Genomic DNA, 12,988 nt, shown 5'->3' with positions numbered 1-12,988 from the left:
CGCTGCGCCGTCGATCGCTTGAACTTTGCATGCTCGTAACCCTATAATTATACGATCTATCGGTTTAATTACATAAATACTCAGCTGATTTTTTTCCTTGACTTACCTACCTATTGTAGATTTGCCGCATAGGACATTAAATACTGGGCCGGAGCTAAATTTCCCCAACGGGATAGACACCTAAAGCAATCTAAATAAATTAATTGAAATTGCTGGAGTCACGTCAGACTTCAATGATAAGATAAACTTCTTTGTTGATACCAAAGGCTCACTTGTATTGTCTGGCATAGATGATTGATCGTCGCTGGCTCCGCGCTAAGTAACTGGAGCGCAAGAGTCTGTAAGTAAGCTCGCTCTTTAAAACACTTACCTTATCTTTGTCTTTGTTATTGCTTTACGCAATGTTCCTAGTCACTTATAAAATAAGTAGGTTTAACAATGTTGGGATTAAACCGAGTCGTAAGTAGATCATGGTTAAACATACACCTGGTGGAAGCTTTATGTGGATTATATCTACCCGTACAAAATACATCGGCGGGTGGTTGTTGTTGGTCAGCGGTTGCACACACGCAGGTCGCAGCGCTGATGAAGTGATACGAATGGTTTAATAGGCAAGTGTGAACTGCGCTGGCATTGTTGCCTCCATTAACAAACTAGTTGTGACACGCGAGGTGTTTGCGTCACACCGCCGACAACGCCGGCGCCGGCCGCCGCGGGCCACGCTCACGTTTGAACAAATAAACGCCTCATTTAATGTTGCTCAAGTCCTTATAATTTAATTACAACAAAATTAATTGAATACTGGACTTAATAACGTGGCTGTGCAATAAGTCAACTGTTACTTATTTGTTTGTGTGGTGTCGTCGTGTCGACGCTACTTATTTACAAACTGTCCGGGGTGCCGTTGATGGAAATAGGTAAATGTATTAGGCTACTGAATCAGGTAAATTCAACGGCCTGGCAACTCAGTAAAACCTCGTTTTTGTTAAAATTTCAGACACTCGAGCACTTATAACTCTTCACGTTAATTGTTGTTTGTATTGTGTGCAGCTATCGTATTGCTGAATTTGTCAGGTTCGTGATAGGGCTATCTAAATTCAGTTAAGGGCTGCGTAATTGTGTTGGCGCACGCAGCGGTCGTGTGGTCGTGCACAGTGAGCGGGACAATTTGTTATTGTTTTGAAATGCCGCCATTGTTGCTGTGATTGGCAGCCAGTGTTCTATGAGTCTGCGCTCCCGGCTGGACGGGACACCCGTCACACTCAAATTCCAATAATACCAGTGTGTCAGCAGCTTGGATAATTGGTAGGTGATAGATAAAGCTCTTAATCGTCTTCGAGTAGGCGCCAGCTAAACCACAACAGTGCGTTTGAAAGAAATGGTCAAACTGCAAGGCCTTGCAGTTGGCGCAAGCGGCTGCGTGCTCTTGGAAATAATACTAACACGGGCAATAGCGACAATTTAATTAGCGACAATGTTACGGACACATGATTAAAAGTTATGTACTATCTAATTACTTTAAACGGGTCGAGTATTGATATTTATAAGAAAGCAGAATAGAAACACGCGGACCAGTAATGTGAAATGTGTACTGTACTTATTCATAATATAGTATTAAGTGGTAGAGTGTGTGGTGAGCGCGCGCGATGCGAGCCAGCCGGGCAATCGGAGTCGGATGCCAATATGACGGGGATTGCCTAAAGCTCGGCGGCGGTTACGGTGGTCGGTTCTAGGAAGCAGTGCCGGCAATTTGCGTCGTCACGCGGCTTTTTCTCATCCCAACCTTCCTTAATGAGCGGAGAAATGCTTTTAGGCAAATGCATTTTATTCTATTTACGAAAGTAATAAAGACCTTTGACGTAGCTAACTTTACCTCTTTTTTTAAACAATCACTCAAATTTTAGGTATCTAATAGGGTATCTATATAAAATGTCGTAATTGTCACGTGAATTTTGTTTGATGTCTCCATTACTCTGTGCATGATTGAAGTAGGTTTTTAGTAGTAGGTAGTTAGGAGGGTGAGCAGCGCAGTGTGCTTTGTGCGCAAGTTGCGCGTGGGTTGCGTCGTTGCACTCCAATTACGTCACGCGGGAAGTTATACCGCGCTCTCACCTTGACATGTCGCGAACGGGTTAGGGAATCTATATCGTGGGCGGGCTGGATCTAGGATCTCTCATTTGGTGTCAGTTTACTTACATTTTTCAAAAATATTACCAGGTATAGAGTGCGCCCTTTGACGTCAATAATGGTAGGTACCTTTAAGTATGTCAGATCAGAAGTAGACTAAAAGAAAGCAATAAGATTTTCTGATATTTTCTGTTCAGAAACATTCGTTTTCAAACTGCCTGTTGAAATTGTTATATATAAATAACAATAAGTTAGACAGAAATGGTTACTTGTAAAGAAATGCTGGAAAAATATAATTATTGAAGACAAACGAGTTGTTATAACTACGCGAGGAAAGGGAAGACCAAGAAGAGCTTACACGGAATAATTTGAAGAGAAGGCCAACATATCGTGTCTTATAGAGTGGGTCAAAGCTTTGGATAGAGAAAGATGGAGGCTACATCAACAAGAGCGTGCCTCTTAAGTTCCAGAAGAAAAATAATAGTGTTAATACATAGAAATAGATCTTGCACTTGTATCTTACATTAAATCCAAGTAGATCATCTCCTTGGGAACAATAAAATAAGACAGCTATATTCGCTATATTCTGCGAGTGGAGGCTGTGCGCAGGCAGGCTGCGCACGCGCACGGTCGGCGCAGCGCCGCCTCGCGCCAGTCGCGCGGGAACCGTCGCGGCGAACACTACACTGTTTGTGTATTGTGCTGCTACACACTTTTTCGAACTTATTTACGATACTTACACTTATCTTGAGTCCTAAATTTAATATGTTTAAAAAGAGGAGTGATGAGCAAATTATAATTTAAATAAGTGCTAACTAGGTCGGAGTTGACTAATATTATGTCACATTGAGCGGTAAATAAAAATCAGTGGAAAATTGAGACTGTCCAAATGAAGATGACCGTGAACCGTATAAGGGTGGTGGTCCTCGGGAGCCCTCGGAGCGGGAAATCAGGTTGGTACCTACTACCTTCTACCTACGTATGAAAAACTAAATAACTACTTATTTACGCACGCTAAGCACACACAATCGGACTTCAGTGGTAATAATTATTATTTCAAATTATAACAATATATTGTTACATTTATTTTCAACTACTCTCTAATATCCCCTCTTCTAGAAAGTTTCAGATATTTTTATTTATTTATTTATTTAATTAGTACTGCCACATTTTTATCTAAACGTAATAATATACTGTAAAACATGGAATAATTTCGTGAAGACAACGGCAAGACTGCAATTATAAGCGATCTCGCAGCTTTTTTAAAGAATGAATATGAACAGTTTTATTGTGATTGTTGTAATAAAATTATCAAGCAGTAAAACTAATAGTGTTTTTGTTGTTGTACTTCTGTTGTCATTTAGTAATTTTCCTTTATGTTCTCTGTATGTGTAATAAAGTGTTCTGTATTGTATTGTTTATATACTTCATAATTTCCTTTTCAAAAGTGGATGCAAGTTGTCTTCTGATTGTTTATTTATTTAAGGTACACATACAGCAAAACAATTACTAAATGCATCATAACAATAATAATTTGGTAGGTAGGTACTTATACACACAAGTACATAGTTTAAGAGTATTTTACTAACACATGTATGGATGAAAGTCCGAATTAAATGCATTAAGCAGTTAAATGCATACACAACATTTACCATAAATTAAAATAAATTATGATTTAAATACTAAACTGTCTAAAGAATAAACTACATTATAAAACGATGTCAATCAATCAATATCTGGCAATTTGGCATTTAGTTCATTACCTAGACGTCGCGCTCGTCCTGGCTACCTATAGGGTAGTGTAGGCCTAGGTTAGTACCGTGGCGGGTTATATTAAATAATAATTTAGATATGGGCGTCGGAGGATGAGTAGTTGTAAGGTATAGTGAGGCTCTTGAATTTAACATATTGGTGCGTAGGCACTATTTAACTGTTATATATCCTGTAGCTCCCGGCGAGATCGGAAAGTGTTAATTATGAAAAAAAAAAACTGCCTATGTAAGGTGTTGCAAATGCCAGGTCTATACGTAGTGGATGCGCGCTGAAGGCTTTCTATTCTTTGAGAAGACTTGGTCGTTTGTAGCTCTGGCCACCCACTTAAATATCTTGCACAAAGACATGGCTAGCATCTCACATTTTGTGCACATTTGTTGCTGGTGGACGTTTCTCTGAGATGTCTGTCACATGGTCTAGATGTGTGTTTCTACCTATTGATGTACATTAAACATTAGGTCCGTCAAACCTATTAGCTGATCTCGGCATCTCGTGTTATCTTGCCATTTAAATGATAGTGTTTACTTACGTGTATGACAAAGTGCATTTATATTTACTTGCTTGCGTCTTATCAGCACATTCCAGTCTATGGAATGCTTCAGGCAATCTATGTCTGTGATACGCAGTTAATGGTATGTTTTCTCCTTCGCCTTGTTGGTTGTTATTCTCTCTACTTAGGTATATCTAAATATATTCATGTGCAAATATTGTTACTACATTTTAATTTCCATTATTTAAGGGCATTTTATCAGTGTTGTATATTATAATCAGATAGGTAGTATAAAGGAAACACAGAGTGAAGTGAGTGAGTGGAGTGAGCCTCGTGGCGTACCCAGTACGTATACCCGGCGTGTCATCGCGGAATAGTACTGGATCCGCGCCCACCTCTTTTATTTCGCATTTTTGTGAAGTTGAACTATGTTCAAATATTTTCTATGGAAATCCCCAGTGATCGTTGCTGTCGTCTATCGTAAATTATCGAATTGGAACATTCAGCAGGTATCTGGATTGTTGATTGTCTACTGGCATTGGTTTTGTTCTAAAATTGTTACCTCTGGTTATAGGCACACTTACATAATAGCTGGCGAGGAGTGGGTGCATCATACATCTCTGTCTACCTCTTCACTGTCCAAGAAACTCTCCTAATCTTTCCACCTGTAGGTAGGTACATAAAGCACGTTCCATATTATAATCTCGCCGTTTTAATATGGAACGTTTTTAATGTCTGCTGCTAGAGCTGGTCTTGCATTAATATAGTTTCATGAGTGTCTCGGGTGGACCTCTGTTGCCAGCACTCCTGGAAAACACTGCTTTAGAGGTTCCGAATTATAATATTCGACTAGAACCTGAACAATATTTTGTTCTTAATAGCGTAATCGGCATTACCTATATTATAAGGACGCATGGAGCAACGACCTCGCCGAGAGCCGTGTTAATGGGTGATCGCACGTTGACCATTACACAAGCGTCGCTGGCGCCAGCGTCGCGCAGGCCACAACACTGCCGCCGCCGCGACTGGTTGTAATTGCGCCGCCCTAATTGTCGGCGCTGCACGGCTGCTGGCCGCCGCGCATGCGCTTGCGCTCCATTACGACGAGCGCGGGCACAGGCCGGCGTGCGAAATTGTTTTTAAAGTAGATCCTGTCCGCGGCGCTGCGGCGCTGCGAGCCGGTGGGAGCGGTTCGCCGCCGGTCGCGGATCCGCGGCCGACTGACATGGTTCGTTCTAGGACGACGATATCTCCGAGGAGTCCACGCGGTTGATATACGAGTCCCCTCCGATTGATATTCCTCGAACCCGTTTCTCACCCGCGTGCGGTACGCTATTTTCACATTTTAAAATACACCGTTATAGGGACGCTTAATAAGCTGTTGCGGCGCTCCCTTCCTTGGGCGTACTTATCTGCTCTACGATATCTAGGTCACATTGTAGCACCGTTCTCAAAATTGATATATGTATTTATCGTTGTGGCTTGCAGTTCTCGCAGGAACAGTTTTAAACGGTTGGTGTAGTTTAATCGAACTTTCATTTCTCATTTATTTCGGAGTCTATTTACCTAAACCTGAACTTCATCAATGTATAATAAATAACTAATTAATATACTTGCCAAAACCTTATTGTGCGCGATGCGCGGGCAATGAACCTTGGAGATTCGACGGAAGCCACAAATCGGATGTAGGTAAGTATATTCTAGTTCTGCGTGGGTGTTAGAGGCGACAGGTTTCAACCATGACATTGCGACTGCTAATGGTTGGCGGTGACAAAGTCGCGATGATGAAGGAGCAGACCTCGACTTACCTGTATGTGGCGTAGAGTTATAGAAATGCAGCCAACTTAGTGTGCTTTGTCCTAACTCCACTTCGATCATTTGCATCACCAATGTTGACAAGTAGAGTAGGTAAATAACCAGGCAACCAACTGATGCAGCCGGATCCGGAAAATATGTGTTTTTTGAAGAGTAGGAATAATCTTGTGACAAGGCGATTGTTATGTTTCTGGACATCGGTACAGTATAGTGTGATGATAGGATTACAATACGCGAGGAATGCTTTGTTAGCAGTACCCGATGGGGCGCGGCGTGATGCGTCGCGGTCAGTTCGCTGGTGATGGATGAGCGCGGTAATCTATTAATTACCCATAGATCGCTGTCGATACAGGCATTGTTTCAGAGGCCGTGCCATCCATCAACCCACGTGGTGCCATGTTGGTTGATTTGACCAATTTGTCATTATGCCTCGATGGTTATAGTTTTTAATAATCGAGAGATTATATTTACTTTTTGTATGAAAGCTTCGCTTTATCACTCTGAGCCTCGATCACAAAAAAGCTGTTGAAATTACTCAACTAGGAGACTTATTTTTAAGATATAAAAATACCTGTGGGTGGTTCTTTTCGTTAACATACTTAAAGTCCCAATTTTGTTTCGATTCGTTATTTTGAGATTCACATTAAATTTTAATCAAGACGTAATCAGACTATAGAGAAAGTAAAATGCGCTTAAGAGTCAGACTAAAAAATCGAAAAGAAATCGAGAGTGGAATTTGGCGCGTGTTTCATAAACTGCAATAAACCGAGTGATATGAGGCAACAGCGCGTCCCCGGCCTCTTCAAGCTTCGCCGAGACATTATAGCGGCTGTAAACAGATATTCTTTGTTTATCAATGTCGATGGTATGATTTTGACAACTATCGCATTATATGTGTTATAGGTAGGCAAATTATTAATTAAGTACTTTATTTTTTGAATTCTTGTTGCACTTTTAAATAATATTGTAGGTACATTATTGTAATACCTGTGTATATGTTATCTGGATGGCAATGTTACATCAGCCAGCATGGTTATCAGTTTTCACTTAAAATGGAGTACACAGAATGCAAGTCCATTGTCATGCTGGTGCGTGGTATTAGAGCGTCGCTACCGCCGCCGGTCGCTTGTGCAACGAGCCGGCCACGCTGGTCCCCTTTGAGAATTCGCTTCCTTTGCTGATATTCGCGAATGTGATGTAGAATATTAAAACAGTGCCATTGTCTGTCACGTAAACCTTCGTAGATAGGTGTTGGTGCCAGCACGACTGTCTCGAGGTGACAATAAAATCCCGATATTTCTAAATGTAGGTATAGAGATTTAGGTTTGGTAATATGTCGTGCTTCATGACGTTGTTATGAAGTGGTCTTTGTTCCTTAAAGAATGTTCGGTAGGTAACGTGAGTTCGAGCGGCATTTCACGGAGATCATCAAACGCATTAATACGATACAAGTGAGAGGGTCGTAATCATTATTCATCAAAAGCCTCACGTAATTCTGTGGCCACGTCCGAAGCTCGGACAAGCAATCAGCGTGTTGAATAGGTCTCCACAGCTCCTTTTGATCGGCGGTCAGGACACGCGCACTTCATTTCGTCGGAAGCTTGTCCTATTGATGCAAGTTGCAGCGTCACTGTTGTTGATCACTGTTCGTGTGTGACCTCGCCGAGTTACCAGCAGCCGCCAGTTCGCCCAGGGAACTCGCTCAATGCTGATATGTGTAGTGTAATGACCCCTGATACAATAACGTTTCTAATTTCTTCTGGCTATAGTACGCGGATGCTCTCGTTATATACCTATCAATTTATTTTTATGATGATAAGCTGTTATAATAAATAAAATTAAATAATTCATCGTCCTCCTGTCCTTATCCCACGAAGTATAAGTTCGGCTGTCACAACATGACATGTATTCAGCTGTTCCATCCATCTCGTCATCTCAGTACTCGCACCTTTCATACACGTATCCTTCTTGACGCAGCCCATCCACACTTTCTTGGGCCATCCCCACCTCTATATCCACATTATACACATTATTTTCCTCGTAATAGCCTTTCATCCCTCCCTCCATGATAACCTAAATAAAATAAAATGACTTTCAATCGTCGTACTTTACATAACTAACGTCTCATCCGTATAAAACTACTGCTGCTAATTGTAAGCGTTAATTTAATGATTGCATCAAAATATAATGATTCATATTAAGTATACCTAATATTGCACTGCGGCATACTCATTGTTAAAGTGTTGTTTGTTTGTCGTACAGCGGTGGTGGTGCGTTACCTAACCAAGCGCTACATCGGCGAGTACAGCTCTACAGGAGGTGAGTTGAACACTCTTGTAATCTCGCGATGTCGATTACCCCGAGAATGTTGGGAAACCGATGAAATATTTAACCTTTGCGGAACCAGCTGCCATCTCGTTGAATTATATCAATGTGTTCATTCGAGTGCAGTAATTCAAGTTGTGCCTATTTATTTAAATTAAAATGTCTCCTTACTACCGACCTCCGCCTGACACCTGGGCATGCTTTACGTCAACACTGCGCCACTTTCATGGATTTTTTTTATTAAGTATGTTGTTTAAATTGTATTTTTTTATGTTTACGGACATGACTTTTGATTATAATAATTTTAACATTTTGTTGCAGATTTCCTCTATCAGCATAGAGTAGCTTTCGACGGCGCAGTCTCGGAAGTTGAAATACTGGACACGTCGAACTGCGCGGTGAATATCTTATTATATTAATTAGGTGTGTAGGGAGCAGTGCGGCGCCGAGACCGTGGCTCCTCGTAGTAGAGCTAGCGATTGGCGGCAGACGAGGACAAACTTAATTTAGCAGTAGACAATGGAGATGTTAATCTGTGCCCTACCGGCGTGCGGTCGATGGTCGACCAACAATTTAATTAGACAATGTTTATGGAGCTCGCGGCCACTTATCGGATGCGATCGATGCCGCACCGGTTCGCCTCCAGGCCGAGACCTAAGCCCACGCGAATGTTCGCCGAGTTACGTAAATTACCTATGTTCCGATAACCGATTCTGTTAGACCGAATCAAACGAACAAAAATCGATTTAAATACATTTCCGTTTTCGGTTACATCGATGATTAACCGATCGAACTCATAACGGAATCGAAACAACAAACGACGGTCCGTGTCGTTGCGCAACCGTCGATAAATTCATTTCGCCGCAGCGGCCGCCGCGCCGCGACCCACGAGCGTCGCTACACTTCTCGGGATCGGACTTATTTTCGGCCCGAGGAACGGTTCATCTTCGAAGTGATCAATTCTCATCGACAATAAGGACGACGCGTTACGCCACGTGGGAAGCGCGATCATAGGCAGACTTAGGGCCTCGGATGATTCCGAAATCTTTCACTAGATATTTAAGCTTCGGAAAGCGGTTTTCAATAGACACGTACATAGGTCGCAGTTTACGGATAAATCTAGTTTTAAGGCATAACGAGGATGTACGTGTACAGTCGCGCGGCTGCCTGGGCGAGCACGTGCGCTGGGGCGACGCGTTCGCGGTGGTGTACTCGGTGTGCTCGCGCCGCTCCTTCGCGGCGGCCGCCGAGCTGCTGGCGCTGCTGCAGCGGGCGCGCCCGCCCGGCGCCGCGCGGGCGCTGCTCGGCAACCAGCGCGACCTCGAGCACGCCAGGTACGAGCGTCCATCCGCACACACATCGCTCAACGCGAATCTTTATTTTTCGTCTTACACGCCCGGAGCTCTCGAGCGAGAGAGATAGCGGCCTTCATTTGTCGTGTGTGGCAGAGAGGTGCACGCGGAGGAGGGCCAGGAGCTGTCGCTGCGGTTCGGCTGCCAGTTCTACGAGGTGTCGGCGGCGGAGGGCAGCGCGGGCGCGGCGCTGGCCTTCCACGCGCTGCTGCGCGAGGCGCGGGCGCTGGCGCTGCTGCTGCCGCCGCCGCGCCGCAACCGCGCCGCCTACTCCGTCTCCAAGGTACGACCTTGACTGGCGCGTTGGCTGCTTCAGCCACGACGTATTTTCTACTATACATAAATAACCAACTCTCGATCTATTATTACATCATAAGGTATACTTATAGTTACGATGCCGTCAAATGGGATACCCACGTATAGATTTTACCAATAACTTCTTCTGGTCCCTGTTTGATAATAGGTGTTCGTCAATGTCGTATGCTGGGGCCTTTCTGTTTTTGTAAGGTACACAATTATTCTATAAAAAATATTTATCTTATTATACTGTACAGATTTCGTTATATTATGGTAACATCACTTCAAATGTTTAACTACCTCTAAGATAATCTACGCTACGAATCACGTACCGTGAGTCGAAAGCACTGACACGCAAACATGACGGGCATACGCTTGATTCAATAATTGTCCGCGGTCGGCCGCGGGCAGGTCGCCAATAAAACCTATATGTACTTACACAATACTCCAAATGGTAACTGCAAATTGGAACTTTGAAACTTCACTTCAACTAATTCGTGAGTATGATTAACTAACACACACAATCAATTTGCAGGTAATCGGGACGATATTCGGCAAAAACGGCAAGAGCGTGCGAAAGAAAAGACCATCTCTTAGCATTTAAGTATTTAAATTAAAAATATTTATTTTTATTGTATTTGGAATTGATAGACTGGTATACTATTAATGTTATTGTTAACGTGCTAGTGGATAGGTCTGTGCTGTATATATACAAGTAAAGGAGAGTCTAGGATCGCACGAAGTGTTGCGGAAGTAAAACAATGATTTATAATGTACATAAAACTATTGAGTGTAAATATGACGCGGTTTACGATCGCTCGCCTCGCATTAGCATTGTAACGAGCCGGGTAACGGTCTCCTGTAAATATTGACTTTAAGCGCCTACCTGCATAAACATTAAGGTTTACTATTTGATAATAAAAGATTTTAATAAAATTATTGTTTTATTGAAAGCCAGTTCCGCCAGACAGAGCTGGAGGTGAGGGCTCCTGGTGCGTGGGTGCTGGGAGGGCGCGGCGCCTCGTTGCGATGCCTCCCTCTGCCGTCGTATACACGTACTAACGAATGGTTTCAGTTTCTCCGCGCGTGTGATGTCGGACTAATATTGATCGGACGGGACTAGAGAGAGTTCCGACTCCTGCGATCCGCTGATAACGTCTACATGCAGATACGGACTAATGTGACGTTACAACTCGCTAATGTGAAAGCTACCGGTACGCGCGAACCTAGAGAAATTTCCCTTCAAAATACGAGACAGCCGGCGATCTGATTAGATTTAATATGACAATGTGTATAAGACGGCGAGCGGGCGGCTCGGCCCGCCAGTCGCTACCGACAGCGACAGCACGGGCAAGTTCAAGAGCACGTCGATAAATAAACGAGTACAATGTGGCCGGTGGACAGTAAGAAATGAATGGTGGCACCGGAGCAATAAGTAATTGGTAAGCACGAGTTATGCAACGAATGTTCCGCGCGTATTAGCCGTCGCGAGTGCGCACGCGCGGGACAGGTGTACCGCAGATGCGGCGATAACTCCGAGCAGATCGCATCAGCGGCGCCGGCGCGGGGCCGCCTCTACCAACCCGTGCTCTACCTGGTTACAATCTACAATAAGTACAACCCATTCAAATTAGTATGTTGCGCAAAAAAAGTGGAAATCCGGTAAGCAGCCTATCCTTATTGCTCCTTGCGGCACAAACAATACCAGCATGCACGTATGACACTGCTATCACTCGAAGATCACAAGTAGCTGTGATCACAACATCATTAAGTAGTTCTTTGGAGTGTAAAGCTTAGGCTCTAAACATGAATACATTTTAATATTGTTTCGGGTTCGGTTGATTTAGTGGAGGCCTGTGCCCAGCAGTACGTTATTTATGTTAATAAATTGAGATAAAGACAGTGCACTGACCACCCCGACAAACCTCGTCACTGATTGAATCAGAAGGTCGAGGGCTAGTGACCGCGTCTCGTCCGGCCACGACACTAGGGACATAAGGCTGTAATTAAAGAATGCAATGAATCACCGCCGAGAGTGAAAGCCACCAGCATCGTAAATAGTGACTTAATAAACTTAGTAAGCTACCTACCTACTTGCGTTTGCTGGCTCTGTTAGTACATTCCGCTTAGGGACGGTACTGAAAAGTATCGGCGTCCGAAGGACGTAATATACGATCCCGACGACCCGATTACTCTAGCCATAGAGGCAGCCAATCAGCTCGCGACACCAAACACTTCAGGTCCCCGATACCGACCCCGCCGGCGTGGTCGACGATTTCCCTCATTCAGCGCTTATCGCTATCGACCCACTAGGGTCGATTAATTCTTTCAAATATTTTTCCTCTCAGACGACGCCCTGAGCCGAGGTTCGCGCCCAACTGGGCACCCTCAGGCCTGTTGTCTTAAACGTTGTACCGGGTGAGAGCCTTCAGCGCTCCCCATTTGTCCGGCCAAGTAGTTAATGCCATCTGCGGCAAATCTACAAAAAAAAAAAAAGCTGGCTCTGTGCGTTAGGATCCCGACGACGGTAGGCGCGGGACACGACATTGTATTGTTTTTTTTTATGTTAAGTAGGTAATTATTTATTTGTTCATATTTGGTGGTCGGTCGGTGACTCTACCGTGAGTTTGATGTGACTCGACTACCCTGATGGGTTTGTTTTGCAAAAACCTACCTCTCTACTTGGTCTTCCGCGTGGGTTGTGAGGTTGGTGGTCAAACGTTTCGATTCAAGGGTGATTTATACGTGTAGCAGGTTGATGTAACTTAAAAACAATAAGACTAAAATAACAATCAAGCCGTGTGAGATG

At 43.6% G+C, this 12,988-nt stretch overlaps 1 protein-coding gene across 1 annotated transcript; it reads left to right on the top strand.

Annotated features, from left to right (window-relative positions):
- Positions 1-2,713: 2,713 nt before the first annotated feature.
- Positions 2,714-11,115, top strand: LOC126369714 (ras-related and estrogen-regulated growth inhibitor-like protein). Its single transcript, XM_050014286.1, has 6 exons — positions 2,714-3,080; positions 8,468-8,524; positions 8,852-8,928; positions 9,686-9,864; positions 9,979-10,165; positions 10,715-11,115. The coding sequence occupies exons 1-6, from the start codon at positions 3,017-3,019 to the stop codon at positions 10,781-10,783; spliced, it is 633 nt and encodes a 210-aa protein (XP_049870243.1). The 5' UTR covers positions 2,714-3,016; the 3' UTR covers positions 10,784-11,115.
- The last annotated feature ends 1,873 nt before the right edge of the window (positions 11,116-12,988 follow it).

The sequence above is a fragment of the Pectinophora gossypiella genome, chromosome 9 (assembly GCF_024362695.1).
Source record: "Pectinophora gossypiella chromosome 9, ilPecGoss1.1, whole genome shotgun sequence".
Classification (NCBI taxonomy): Eukaryota; Metazoa; Arthropoda; class Insecta; order Lepidoptera; family Gelechiidae; genus Pectinophora; species Pectinophora gossypiella.
Note: the sequence above shows the minus strand (reverse complement) of the source record. Positions and strands in the feature narration are given on the sequence as shown.

Coding starts and splice junctions, on each gene's coding strand:
- LOC126369714 (XM_050014286.1), top strand. CDS start 3,017: ATGAAGATGACCGTGAACCGTATAAGGGTGGTGGTCCTCGGGAGCCCT. Junction 3,081..8,467: donor CCCTCGGAGCGGGAAATCAG/GTTGGTACCTAC, acceptor TTTGTCGTACAG/CGGTGGTGGTGCGTTACCTA. Junction 8,929..9,685: donor TGGACACGTCGAACTGCGCG/GTGAATATCTTA, acceptor GTACGTGTACAG/TCGCGCGGCTGCCTGGGCGA.